Raw genomic sequence first — 14,480 nt, forward strand, 5'->3', positions numbered from 1 at the left:
GCCATGGGATCCCCTTGACACACAGTGCTGTGTGCAACTGGCTGTCAGTAATATGGAGGGTGATGTAATCACCGTTTTTTGCTCTGCCTCTCTCATGGGACCTGTCTCCTGATAGAAATAAGGTCTCCTGCTAGAAATAGGGTCTCTCTCACTGATCTGGGAGTACGGCTGAGATTGAGACTGGGTCAGAGTGTTGATGACTGACTGCAGCAGTACTGGTCCACGTCAATGGAGCTCACAAAGATCCGAAAGATTTTCTATCCTGTTCTTGCTGCTGTTTCTATTCCAGGTAAGTAACTGTGTACCTGTTCTTCCTGACTGTGAAAGGGCTTTGCATTTATCCATTCATTAGTGTGCTGCTTGCGAGACCCAGCTCAGCAAATATCACATCCCCCAAGTTATAGCATGGTTGAGTCATTCAACATGGAAACAGACCCTTCAGCCCAACTTGTCCATGCCAACCATGTATCCTAACTGAAGTAGTCCCATTTTTCTGAGTTTGCTCTATTTCTTATTCATGCACCTGTTTAAATATCTTTTAAATGATTTAATTGTAACCAGCTCCATAACTTTCTTTGGCAGCTCATTGCATGCATGCACCACCTTCTATGTGGAAAATGTACCCCTCAGCTCCCATTTTAATCTTGCCCCGTCCCCTTCAATCTATGCAATTTAGGTTTGGACTCCCCTACCCTTGGAAAAAACCCTGGACATTTACTTTGTCTATCTCTAAACCCCTCAGCCTCTGACGCTCCAGGGAAAAATGTCCCACCTTATCCGGCCTCTCCTTATATTTCAAACTCTCCTGTATCGGCAACATAGAACATAGATCATAGAACAGCACAGCACAGTACAGGCTCTTCGGCCCACAATGTTGTGCCGAACATTTATCTCAAGCTAAGACCAAGCTATCATACACAACCCTCAATTTACTGCCGTACATGTGCTTGCCCAGCAGTCTCTAATGTCTCTAATGTCTCTAACTCTACTACCACCACTGGAAGTGCATTTCATGCATCCATCACTCTATGTGTAAAGAACTTACCTCTGATATTTCCTCTATCCCTTCCTCCAATCACATTAAAATTAGGACCCTTCATGACAGCCATTTCTGCCCTAGGAAAAGTCTTTGGCTCTCTACTCTATCTATGCCTATTATTACCTTATTTAAAAATCACACAACTCCAGGTTATAGTCCAACATGTTTATTTGGAAGCACTAGCTTTCGGAGCACTGCTCATTAGCTACCTGATTAAGGAAGAGCACTCCGAAAGCTAGTGCTTCCAAATAAACCTGTTGGACAATAACCTAGTGTTGTGTGGAGGATGCCATGGCTCCTCCATAGCATGGATCTCATCAGCTTCTACACCTCTTTTAAATCACCTGTCTTCCTTATTCTCTCCAGTGTGAAAAGCCCAAGCTCACTCAACCTCTCTTCATAAGAAGAGCCCTCCAATCCAGGCAGTATCCTGGTAAATCTCCTCTGCACCCGCTCAAAAGCATCTACATCTTTTCGTATAATGAGATAACCAGAACTGGACACAACACCCGTATAAATATTCCTTGTATCCTCTTTAGTTTAACAACATCCTTCCTCTAGCAGCGTGACCAGAATTGTTCTTCACTCCCTTTCGTAATAACCTGGTGTTGTGTGCCTCTGACTTGAAATTTCTCTCAGACTCTGTCTCTCACTTTCACTCACACTGTTTTCTCTCTCAATCGCTGTGGGTGTCACTCTGATTACCATTTTGTTTTTTTTATTTAATCCAATGCTTTGAGTCTGTCTCTCCCTGTCTCTCCATCCCTTGGTCTGCCTGATATGTTTCTCCACCCTCTCTCCATTCTGATCGGGAATATTGTGCTTTGTGTTATCTTGTTCCACCCTGTGCTTTAAATTGTGATTCCTGCTCTCTCTGAGTTTGGTGGTCGCCAGTTTTCACCAGGGGAATGTTTGTTGAATAATCTATCCCCCATTCCAGTTACAGTATTGATCGCAACTATTTATTCAAAATCATTATGTGTCTCAATTGGAGATTAGGTGAAAATTGTGAGTGGTTAAAAGGAATAAAATGATGTGGAAACCGTGTAATTCCAACAGCAGAATGCGCAAAAGAGTGGGTCTGCAGAAGTGCCGGGTTTGAAGCATTTTTGTGTTGTCTTATTCCATAAGGAGGTCCAGGAAGAATGGAAATTTAAGCAGAGAGACCCAAACATGTATTAAGTGAAGATGAGTCACTGAAAAATTCAAAGCTGTATTGATGGACTCAGTTTAAAATTCAGCTAGTGTGTCTGGTCTTAATAAAATGATGTGAAATGTATTTAGTTGTAGATCCCTACATTAAATGAGCCAAAGTTCAATGCTTTATCTAAACATGTGTGAAGTAAGTTCTTTGAAGAGACTGATGCGACATTAAGGAGCTTACAGTTGAAGAACGATATATATTAGAAACATGGAAAATAGGAGCCATTCAACCTTTTCAGCATGCACCAGTATTCAACGTGATCTTGGCTGATCATCCAACTCAATACCCTATTGACACCCTCCTCTGCTTTCTCCCAATTCCCAATCATTCCAGAACTCATTCTTGAAAACATTCAAATTTTGGCCTTGACTGCTTTCTGTCACAGAAAATTCCACAGACTCAACACTGCATCGGTGAAGAAATTTCCTCTCAGCTTAGTCCCAAATGGTTTAAACCATATTCTTATAATGTGAACCCTGTTTATGGACTCCTCGGTCATCAGGAATACCTTGACTACATTCATCCTGCCTAGTCCTGTTTTACTTCAATATTGAGACTTCAGACAGTTGGCAGGAAGAATAGGATAGACTAGGACATATTCAGGATAGAGGGTAGGAGATACTCCTTCATGTGGAACGTGAAGGCAGTGGGATCTGCTACCAGGTTTGGTGATGACAGCTGAAACTATGACAACATCAGAAGTAGAGTGGAGAGGGGAAAGAGTAGAAGAGTATTTTGTAAACACAGTAGTAATTACAGCAGTAATAGGAGCCCGGTACCTCTGGCTGAAGGGACATGAGAAAAAGGTAACGCAACACAGGGGTACGACACGCATCTAGGCAGGCTCAGAGAGAGTGAATGCAGAGCTCAGAGCTACAACCTGGTATAGTCCATGAGCTGGGTGTGTGCCCCTGAGCCCATGGTGTCCTTGTTGCAGCATTGAGGTGCAGGAGCATTCTGTAAATGGATCAGAGATGTGCCTTGAGGATTCTTAGAGGTCGGCGTGTATCAGATGCTAATGATCATGGATGTTGGTTATATTTGGGCGGTGCTCTTGGAGTGATCCTGGGATGTTAGTGCTTGGTATCCAACATGGAGGTCCTTTGGATTAAACAGCAAGTTGAACTGCCAAAAACCCACTGCGGTTCCAACGTCAGGTTTTCCTGACAGTTAGTTTGTATGCTGAGTTTGGTAAGATCACAGTCTGTGGTGGATTGGACTGTTCACAAGCCATTTAACAACAATAATGAGTGTCAGGTAGGAACTTACCACTTCCAGATGAGAGTCTCTCTGTTTCCAGGTGAGAGTCTCACCTCTTTGTTTGAATAAAACCGATGTGCAGCAAGGTATTGAGATGACCGTCTCATCGGATTCTATCGCTCACTTCACCAGAGCCTGGTAAGATTCTACCATTATCACCAGGTTCTCTCACTGGCTTTGCAAGCTATTGTAGCCACACTATAAGATTCATTTTTAATAACATTCACCTTTGCTTAATCTTCTCCAGATAAGATCTATCAACATTCTCTAATCCAGCAGCATGTATTAATTACCTTGAATAATCTTTTCATTAGTCAGTCGTGATTCAGCATTCACAGATGCAAGCCAGTTCTTTCAGATGAACTCTTATTTCTATAAATGCTCAATTCCTGATTATAGAATCCGATAGCTTTCCCACAATTGACATTAACCTAATATGCTTCTAGTTACCTAGTTCCTCTCCAAAGTTCTTTTGAAATAATGAATTGTCATTTTGTCATTTACCATGACAGAGGCATCTGTGAGGATTTGGAATATTGTGGCTGCTTCAGTTGAATGTCCCTTTTGTATTTCACCTCTGTTGGTCAACTGGAAACAATGAAGACCTGGTCTTTTAATTCAATTATTGTTCCCAAAACTTTCTCTACTACAATTTTTAACTTTAAATTAAATCCATTCATTTCCTCCCCTTTACTTGTATTTAGGTTCCCTTCTACCTGTAATATATTGTCCACTAAAATGGATAGCACAAAGAAAACAACTAAACTGCAATTACATTATTCATCAATGTGTCTCTGAACATGTCTTCATATATTAATGTTTTCCTACAACATCCATTTTCCATATTCCATTTATAAGATGCTATTCTCTTTGTCAGCCAGCAATGTTTTAAAAATATCTCTACATTGGGCTTGGAATTTTTTTATGCCCCTTTGCTTCATATAGTCCTTCCTGTCTGTTTTTATTTCATTTTTCCTTGCATCAGTATTGGTTTTTCTTTTGCTTTTCATTGTCTCAAGCTCATTTGTTGACTATGATTGCTGAACTAGACAAAGACAGTACTATCTATACAAAACTGTTCCCCATTGATTGGCTGTGGGTTGAAATAGTGACAGCTCAGTTAAGTTTGTAGTGATCAAGTTAAAGCTCATCCATTTAATGTACATCTTACTTAAATATGCAAGTTTATTTTTTACTCCCATAACTCACCCTCAATGTCCAACTCAATCAGATTGTGGCCACCATTTGCACCAATTTCTTTTCCATCAGATTGTTAAGTCTTGCTTTCACTCAGCAGCAGGTACAGTACCGTGTGTCATTTTTAGAAAACAATGTCAAGTAATTGTGGAGATCAGTAGGCAATCACTTGGGGCATTATGCATTAATATTTCTTTTTAGTCCCTTAGCAACTTTCTTTTTGAAAGTTACTTTAGGAACTGCTTTTGTTAATCTTTCAAAGGGATTATTCCAAACCCTGTCTCTCTGTGTAGAGACCAATAGTAAGCAGACCTTGGAATATTTCCAGTTATTAGCATCATTCTCTCTCGACATCAGTCTTTATTTGGTATCATCATGAGCTAAGAATGTGAGCCAGTCTTAATTTAATTAATTTAATGATCCAAGTACATCGATTACATAGGGCAGCACAGTGGCTCAGTAGTTAGCACTGCTGCCTGACAGTGCCAAGGACTGAGGTTCAATTTCACCCCGTGGGACTGGCTGTGTGCAGTCGATACATTTTCCCCGTGTCTGTGTGGGTTTCTGGGTGCTCCAGTTTCCTCCCACAGTCTATAAATGTGCAGTTTAGCTGGATTGACCTGCTGCGCTTTTCCAGCAACACATTTTCAGCTCTGATCTCCAGCATCTGCAGAATCACTTTCTCCTCATGGGAAGAATAGGGTAAGGAATGGGTCTTGAAGGGTTGCTCTTTGAAGGATCGGTGTGGACCAGTTGGGCTGAATGGCCTGTTCCCACACTGTTGGGATTCAATGAAAAGATTAGCTTCGATTTGAAATTACTTCACATATCTAATACTCAGCCTTAGTATTATAGTGATGTTAATCTAAACTGTCCATGTAAAAGACTAGCCCACATTTGGTTTTCCATCACTCTTCAATGGGCAGGCCCAGGTCTGGAGATAATTCTCCATTTGAGACAATTGTCCAAATACATGGATCCGTATCTATTTGAAATCAGTCCTAAAATCTGCAGAATGCATCTTTGTCTTAGCTTGATAATACTGTCCACCCCCAGGTATCTGCCCCTGTGTGATTACATCAAGCCAGGCAGCATCAGGAAGTGGAAATTTCAATGTTTCGGGTGTAACCATTCTTCAGGTCGGGGGATGGGTGTAAGGAGGGCTGCCACTAAAGAAGGGATTAGGGGAGACGGTTTTGGGAGGGGAGAGGGTTAGGGTAGTGAGGTAGGTAAAGGTGAACACAGGTCAAGGGTACGACCTGATTGGTCAATGGGAGGAATGAATCTCGGTAGTAGCTAGAATGAAGGATCGGTCAGAAGAATGGAAGGGAGGGGGAAGGGCTGGAAAGGAACTCAGGGACTGGAAAGGGAGGTTATGTGAAATTGGAGAACACAATTTTAACTCCCCCGGGTTGTAGGCTGCTCAGGCAGAAGTTGAGGTGTTGTTCTTTCAATTTGCTGTCTGATTTGCTATGGCAATGGAGGAGGTCAAGGATGGTCATGTCGGAAAGGGAGTAGGAAGGGGAAATTAAACTGGGCGGTGATTGGGAGGTCAGGTCAGTCTAAGTAGACCTGGCTGAAATGCTCAGTGAAATGTGCCCTGAGTTTACGTTTGGACTCCTTGATGTAGAGAAGACCATATCAAGAAGTATATAAGGCTGATAACATGGATGACAGAAGGGGGAAAGCTCGTTGTTCAAAATAGGTTGGGATGCTTGGGAGTGGAATGTCTCCTCATCTGAGTAGATGAGGCGGAGGTGGAGGACTTGGAAAAAGTATCCAGTTCTCCTGATGTGTCTTTTCTACATCGGTGAGACCAAACGTAAACTCAGGGCCCGTTTCGCTGAGTACCTAAGGCAGGCTCAGACTGGACGACCTTAGCTCCCAGTCACCACCCATTCTGATTCCCCTCGCCACTCCCTTTCTGTCATGGCCCTCCTCAGCTTCCTCCATTGCCATAGCAAATCAGACAGCAAATTGGAGCAGCAACACCTCATCTTTTGCCTGGGCAGCCAACAGCCTGGAGGAATTCATATTGAGTTCTCCAGTTTCAAATAACCTCCCTTCCCATCCCCGACTCCCTTCCCAGCCCTTCCCCTCCCTTCCATTCCTCTGATCAATCCTTCCTTCCAGCCACCTACTGGATTCATTCTTCCCATTGACTAACACTCATGACAAAAAAAAAACCTGCAGATGCTGGAATCCGAGGTGGACAAGCAGGAGGCTGGAAGAACACAGCATCAGGAGGTGGAGAAGTCAACGTTTCAGGTGTAACCCTTCTTCAGGACTGGGGGTGGGTGTAAGGTGAGCTGCATACAAAGGAGGGGTCAACGTGTGTGCACCTCTACATGTGTACACCTGTGCCTACCTCACCACCCCGTCCCCCTCACTCCCAAAACCCTCCGCAACGTTGCCCCCCTCCTTTGTATGCAGCTCACCTTATACCCACCCCCAGTCCTGAAGAAGGGTTACACCTGAAACGTTGATTTCTCCACCTCCTGATGCTGTGTTCTTCAAGCCTCCTGCTTGCCCATCTTGGATTCCAGCGTCTGCAGTTTTTTTTGTCATGAGTGTCCTGTTGTGTGATCGGTCACACATTTTGCAGGCAATATCAATTTGTTTCCAGATGATAACAGCACTCCAGAGATCTGTCCTGCTAAGAGAACAATACATAGATCTGGAGGTCACTGTCTATTTCACAGCACAATTGAGACATGACCCTTCACCACCATTCGATATGTTACAAAACATTCAATAGTATTAAATAAAAACCAAAAGATCTGCAGATGCAGTAAATCAGAAACAACAAAAAAACAGAAGTTGTTGGAAAAGCTCAGCAGTTCTGGCAGCATCTGGGAACAGAAACCAAAATTAACATTTCAGGTTTGGTGACCCTTCAGTTCTGAGGAAGGGTCACTGGACCTGAAATGTTAACTTTGATTTATCTTCACAGTCACTGCCAGACCTGCTGAGATTGCCATGCAACTTCTGTTTTTATTTCTCATTTAATAATGTTGTCTGTTTTCAGAGAACAGAAGTGCTTTGAAAGCACTGACCAGTCTAAACATCTACATTGCTAGCAATGGCCAAGTCAGTGAATATGTTTTATGATGATACTGTCCAGTTACTGCGATTGCTTTCTATTTGATAGCACTTCCATTCCTGAAATTCGGCTCAGTAATGAGATAACATGCTCAATGCTTGGAAATTACAATCTATTGGATAGCAATGATAATCAAACACCATTTGAAGCACTGGCCAGGTATGAATATCTCTCTACCATGTTTCGAACAGCCCAGTGTTGGATATCAGGCTCTCTTTATGAAGCCACAAGCATGGTTGTCATTTGATCACAATGCAAAAATCTCAGGATAAGTCACCATTAGATAAAATTCCCAAGACAGAATTCTCCAGGTGCAGCTGTCAGTTATTTCTTCATTGTTGTTAACACCGTCCATTAATGATTCTTGTAAACCTCTCACGTATGTCATCTTGTAACAATCAGGAATAAAACGAAATTGAAATATAGAGTTTGCTCATAATTCCACAGTTCATTGGGAGAATTTCCAATGCTGTTCCAAAGCTTTATGATCTAAACTGTCCATCGATAATAAATAGCATGCAGAGTACTATGCCCAATACAAAAACAGAATGTTTGTAGGGAAATGCTGCAGTTCTTTGTATCTGTGTTTCCAATGTCGAGAACAATCTCCTTTTCGTATCACTTCTGAGGTCACGGATCTCACACTCCATTTGGTTGGACTATCACTTCAATGATTGAGTCTCTATTTAGTGTTATCATACAGTTTGGGACAGCAATTGTTATCTGACAGGAATGATGAGATCTTGCAATAGTTCACTCTAACATAACAATGTCAACATCCAGTCTGCAGGCTGTTTTAGATGCAACTTGGGGCTCAATCTTCACCTGACTGGGGTGACACAGTGGCTCAGTGGTTAGCACTGCTGCCTCACAGCACTAGAGACTGAAATTCAATTCCAACTTGGGGCAACTGGCTGTATGAAGTTTGCACGTTATCCCCGTGTCTGCACAAGTTTCCTCTGGGTGTCCGGTTTCCTCCCACAGTCCCAAATGTGCAGATTAGATGGATTGGTCATGCTAAATTTCCCATTCTTTCCAGGAATACGCGTACTAGGTGCATTAATTATGCAAAATGCATGGTTACAGGGATAGGGTCGGTCTGCGTGGGATCCTCTTTGATGGGTCAGTGTGATTACAATGGGCTGAATGGTCTGCCTCCATATCGTAGGGATTCGATAATTACACTGCCCAACTTTGGGATTCAGTCACTGCTCATGAGCGCAAACAATATCTGGTGCTGAATAAGTATTTTCTGAATATAGCATGCTTCACCAGTCTCCAAGCCATCCTTCCCAATTTGTTATGTTTCCAAATGGGATATCTCAAACCATTACACTCTTACGTGAGGAAGGATGAACTTTGGTTATTTACCTAAGTCCCTTGAATAGCCACAACAAAAGATCATTCTCTTTTAAAAACGTTTCTCTCAGACAGAAATGAAATTTTGATTTAAAAGGACCTGATTTAGCAAGGCTTACTTGAATGAGCAAGAAATGCAAGTTTATTAATTGTTGAAAATAAGAAGAAATAGTAAAGTAACACACAAATTAAAACTAAGGTGAGTCCAAAAAGATTATCGTTATAAAAAGTAAGATGTAGTATCAGTCTCTGAATTATTTGTGAAGAGCAGATAGTTGAACACTGTAGCCATTAAGTGGATGTCAACTGTCACACTGCTGTTGGGGGTTGAACATTCATTTTCATGTTTCTCCACTTTGTAAGTTGATTGACGCTGCTTTTCCCGATTCCTTTCACAGTACACCGAGTAAAAGAAGGGAATGACCTTTCATATTCTTTTCCTCTCGTACAGGGATGTATGAAATGCTTTTTTCTTCACAGCCTGGAACCTCACAACACACTAAAGCACACACTAGGACATCAGGCCACTGACACAGTCCGTCCTGGATCAAAGTTTGATTTTAACCCTGTGTGTTCCTGAAAGGAGGAAACTACAAATATGTCTCTCACATCCGACGTCGATATTTTTCTATCATTGTATTCTCACAGTCTGAGACACTCATAAAGGGATTATATGGGTAGTGCATTTTCTGCCTTCAAAGCTTCTTTGACACCTTGTCAGGTGTGAGATGGTAGAGTTTCTCTCTGCAGAAAGGCACTGAATTCACATCTGCAGTCAATTTATGGGTGTATACTTTCTTTTTTAAAACAAATAAACTGTAGTTGCAAAGTTCAATAAATTCATAGGTAATCCAGGTTATGATCCATGGTCACGACAAGTAAGAAGATGACAAATTGCTCACAAATTCTGATCTCTATTTCCTAGCATCTGATGAATGATTCTCTTCATGCTCTCTTGTTTTGGATTCTCACAGTTAACCTGTTGGTGATCTTGGTCCTACTGAGAGGAAAGTGTGGTCTGTCCCGATGTATCACCTGCTATCTGCTGGCCATGGCATCAGCTGATCTAACCGTTATTCTCACTGACGTAATCTTGAAGCAGATTATTCCACTTTATTCAACAGACCCATTTACGAATAACATCACCCTTTGTGGTCTCATTGACAGCCTCACTCATGCAGCCACAGACCTTGCTGTCTGGTTCACAGTGGCATTTACTTTTGATCGATTTGTAGCCATTTGTTGTCAGAAACTGAAAGCTAAATATTGTACCTGGAAAACTGCAGTGGTGATTATCGGAACAGTGACTGGCCTGAGCTGTCTGAAGAACATCCCTTGGTATTATCGATACGATGCTGTTTATTTCTTTTTCATACCTTTGTTTTGTATGGTTAAATTGAGCTACTATAGCTCACCCCAGTGGAAGGCCTTTGACCTCTTACATCGCATCACTACCCCACTACTCCCATTCGTTCTGATTGCGTTCTTCAATGCTCTGACTGTCCGGAATATTTTGCTGGCGAGTAAAGCTCGCAGAAGGTTGCGGGGTCAGGGTGATAAGGAGAATCAGAAAGATCCAGAAATGGAGAACCGCAGGAAGTCTATCCTCCTTCTCTTCAGTATCTCTGCCAGCTTCATATTACTGTGGATGACACAAGCTGTGTACACCATTCACGAGCGAATTACATTAAACCACATCATTGATCGGCTTCTCAAAAACCGCCTTCCATTTGTTATTGGGTACATCGGGCCGATGCTGCAGCTCCTCAGCTCCTGCAGCAACACCTGTATTTATGTCGTGACCCAGAGCAAATTCAGAGAGGATTTGAAGAATGTGCTCACTTGTCCATTTGTCCTTGTTCTGCTACTCGTGAAATAACACTCCTACCACTCGAAATGATTAAAAAATCCCGAAATCCTCATCCTCACTGGAACAATGAGAATCATGTGCCATTTTAAAGTCAGTCTAATCATACCTCGCTTCGAGCTCACATAATGCTGACTGACACAGTTGTGAAGAATTGGTGAACATATCTTCCATTGCACAACATACCTTGGATAAACATAGAAATGTAGGAAATCAGTTCAGGAGTGGGCCGTTTGGCCTTTTGAGCCAGCACCACCATTCAATATGATCATGGCTGAGTGTGCAGTTTCAGTATCCCACACCTGCTTTCTCTCCATACCGTTAATCCCTTTAACTACAAGACCAATTTCAGGTCCCTGTTAAATAAAGCTCATGAACTGTGTGGAGTTTGCACGTTCTCCCGTATCTGTGTGGGTTTCTGCTGAGTGCTCCGGTTTCCTCTCACAGTCCAAGGATGTGCAGGCTTGGTGGATAGGCCATGCTATATTGACCATAGTATTCAGGGATGCATAGATTAGTTGGTTTAGCCATGGGAAATGCAGAGTTACAGGGAGAGGGTAGTGTGATAGATCTTGGTGGGATGCTCATCAGTGTGTCTTGTTGTGATGAATGGCCTTTTCCCAACTGTAAGGATTCTATGGATTCTATGAACCATCCGGAACAGCTTTCTGTGGGAGAGAATTCCAAAGTTTGCAACTCTCTGAGTGAAGAAATCCTCTCCCATCTTAGTCATAAATGGTTTATACCCATTATTCGTAGACTGTAACCCCGTAGCTCTGGACTTACCCAACATCAGGAATGTTTTTTTTTCCCACATATAGCCTGTTCAGTCCCATCAGGATTTTCTATGAGATTCCCCACCCCACTCCCACCTTATTATTCTAAATTCCAGTGAGTACAAACCCAGTTGATCCAGTCTTCCTTCACATATTAGCCCTGCCATCTTGGGTTTCAGTCTGGTGAATATTCGCTGGACTCCCCCAATTGCAAGAATGTCCTTCCTCAGACTTGGAGACCAAACCTGCACACAGTACTCAAGGTCTAGCCTGACCAAGACCTTGGAGAACTGCAGCAAGACATCCCTTCTCCTGGACTCAAAACCTGTCACTCTGAAGATCAGCATGCCATTCACCTTCCTCACTGCCTGCTATACCTGCATGCTAACCTTAAGCGCCTATTCCACCATTACACCCAGACCTCGCTGCATCTCACCTTTTTTCTAAACTGCCACCATTCAGATAATAATTTGCCATCCTGTTTTTTTACCACAATTGCCCCCATTATATTACAGTTGCTCACTGAGCCAATCTGTCCAAGTCAGCTCGCAGCCTCTTCGCACCTCCTCACAGCACACACTGCTACCCAAGTTAGTGCCGTCATTGGTTTGGAGATATTGCATTTAATTCATTTGCTCAAATTATTAATACAGATTGTGAACAGCTGGTGTCCCAGCACGTTATCCTGATGCACCCCATTCATCACTACCTTTCACTTGGAAAAGGACCTGTTTATTCCAACTCTGTGCTTCCTGTCTGCCAACCACTTCTCTGTCCACTCCAATACATTACCACCAATACCATGAGCTTTAATTTTGCTAACTAATTTCTTGTGAGCAACCTTGTCAAAAACCTTTTAATAATCTAGATAGGTACCAACCACTGATTCACCCTTGTCACATCCTCAAAATGTTCCAGAAGATTGGTCAAGCATGCTTTCTCTGCAGTGAATCCATGCTGACTTGGTCTGAGCCTGGCACCACTTTCCAAATCCTCAGTTATTACATCCTTAATAATTGACTCCACCATTTCCCCTATCACATATATCAGGCTAACTGGCCAGTAATTCCCTGTTTTCTCTCGTTGTCTTTTTTTAAAAGAGAGTTTATATTAGTTGCTCTGCAGTGCACTGGAAGTCTTCCAGATTCTGTTGAATGCTGGGAAATGATTGCTAATGCATCCACTATATCTATGGCCACTTCCTTCAGTACTCTGGGATGCAGAGGATCAAGCCCTGGGGACGTAGCAGGTTTGAATCACATCAATTTCTCCCGTAACATTTCCTGATTAATAAGGATTTCCTTCAGTTATGTCTTCACCCTTGACCCTCTGTCCGTTAGCATTTCTGGAAGGTTCACTATGTCCTTCTTTGTGAAAACAGGTCCAAATTATTTGTTGAACTGTCTGCCATCTCTTTGTTGGCCATTACGAATTCACCTGATTCCAACTGTAAGGGATATTTGTCTTCACCAGTCTTTTTCTCTTCACATGTCGACAAGTGTGGTGCTGGAAAAGCACAGCAAGTCAGGCAGCATCTGAGGAGCAGGAGACAACTTTTCAGGCATAAGCCTTTCATTCCTGACTGTCCTGCTCCCTGGATGCTGCCTGACCTGCTGTGTTTTTTCATCGCCACACTTTTCGACTCTGATCTCCAGCATCTGCTTCCTCGCCTTCTCCTTTTTCCTCTTCACACATCTATGGAAACTTTTGCAGCCAGTTCTTATGTTTTCTGCAAACTTACTCTTGTGTTCTATTTTTTCCCTTCCTAATTAAACTGTTGTGCTTCTCTGCTGAAGTTTAAGTTTCTCCCAGTCCTTAGGTTTGCTGTTTTTTTACCAATTTATATTCCTCCTCTTTGGCTTTGAGGCTATCGCTGATTTCCCGTGTTAACACTGGACGAGCCACCTTTCCTGCTTTACTCTCATGTCAGACAGGGACATACAATTATTGTGTTCCTTAAATATCTGCCATTACCTACCCACCATCAACTTTATAGGTATTCTTGGCCAGCTTATCCTAGCCAGTATAACTCTCATAGTATCTGAGTTAGCTTTCTTGAAGTTCTGGAACTTACCCTCAGATTTAACTGTGTCACTTTCCACCTTAATGAAGAATTCTATCATATCATGTTCACTCTTCCCCAGACCATCTCGCATCATAAGGTTGCTAATTGATCCTCTCACATGACACAATATCCAGTGTAGGATGGCCTACTCTCTGGGTCGTTCCTCAACATGTCCATTAAGGAAACTATTCCTCATACGTTCTAGGAAGTCTTTATCCATTGCCTTGTTACCGGTTTCGGAGACCAATCAATATGCAGATTGAAGTCACCCATTATAACTATTGCACCCTTACCAGAAGCATCCTAATTTCCTGTTTGATGCCATCCATAAACTCACAATTGCTGTTTAGTTATCTGTATATAAATCCAGCTAATGGCTTTTTCCCTTTGCTGTTCTGCAGCTCCATCCATACAGATTATGTATTGTCCAGGTTAATGCCTTTCCTTGCTATTATGTTAAACTGTTCTGTAACCAGCAATGTTACCCCACATCCCTTTCCTTTCCATCTATAATTCCAGAAAATTGGATACCCCTGGATGTTGTGTTCCCATCCTTGGTCACCCTGGACCCAGTTTTCTCTGATTCCAATTGCATCATATCCATTAAAAA

At 42.3% G+C, this 14,480-nt stretch overlaps 1 protein-coding gene across 1 annotated transcript; it reads left to right on the plus strand.

The window, feature by feature from the left end:
* The first annotated feature begins 228 nt into the window (after positions 1-228).
* Positions 229-11,041, plus strand: LOC122558652 (probable G-protein coupled receptor 139). Its single transcript, XM_043707450.1, has 2 exons — positions 229-289; positions 10,137-11,041. The coding sequence occupies exons 1-2, from the start codon at positions 229-231 to the stop codon at positions 11,039-11,041; spliced, it is 966 nt and encodes a 321-aa protein (XP_043563385.1).
* The last annotated feature ends 3,439 nt before the right edge of the window (positions 11,042-14,480 follow it).

The sequence above is a fragment of the Chiloscyllium plagiosum genome, chromosome 17 (genome assembly GCF_004010195.1).
Source record: "Chiloscyllium plagiosum isolate BGI_BamShark_2017 chromosome 17, ASM401019v2, whole genome shotgun sequence".
NCBI classification, from domain to species: Eukaryota; Metazoa; Chordata; class Chondrichthyes; order Orectolobiformes; family Hemiscylliidae; genus Chiloscyllium; species Chiloscyllium plagiosum.

Bases quoted from the DNA above. Each gene is read 5' to 3' on its own strand.
- LOC122558652 (XM_043707450.1), top strand. From the start codon at position 229: ATGGAGCTCACAAAGATCCGAAAGATTTTCTATCCTGTTCTTGCTGCT. The intron at 290-10,136 runs GTAAGTAACTGT...GGATTCTCACAG, and splicing joins TGCTGCTGTTTCTATTCCAG to TTAACCTGTTGGTGATCTTG.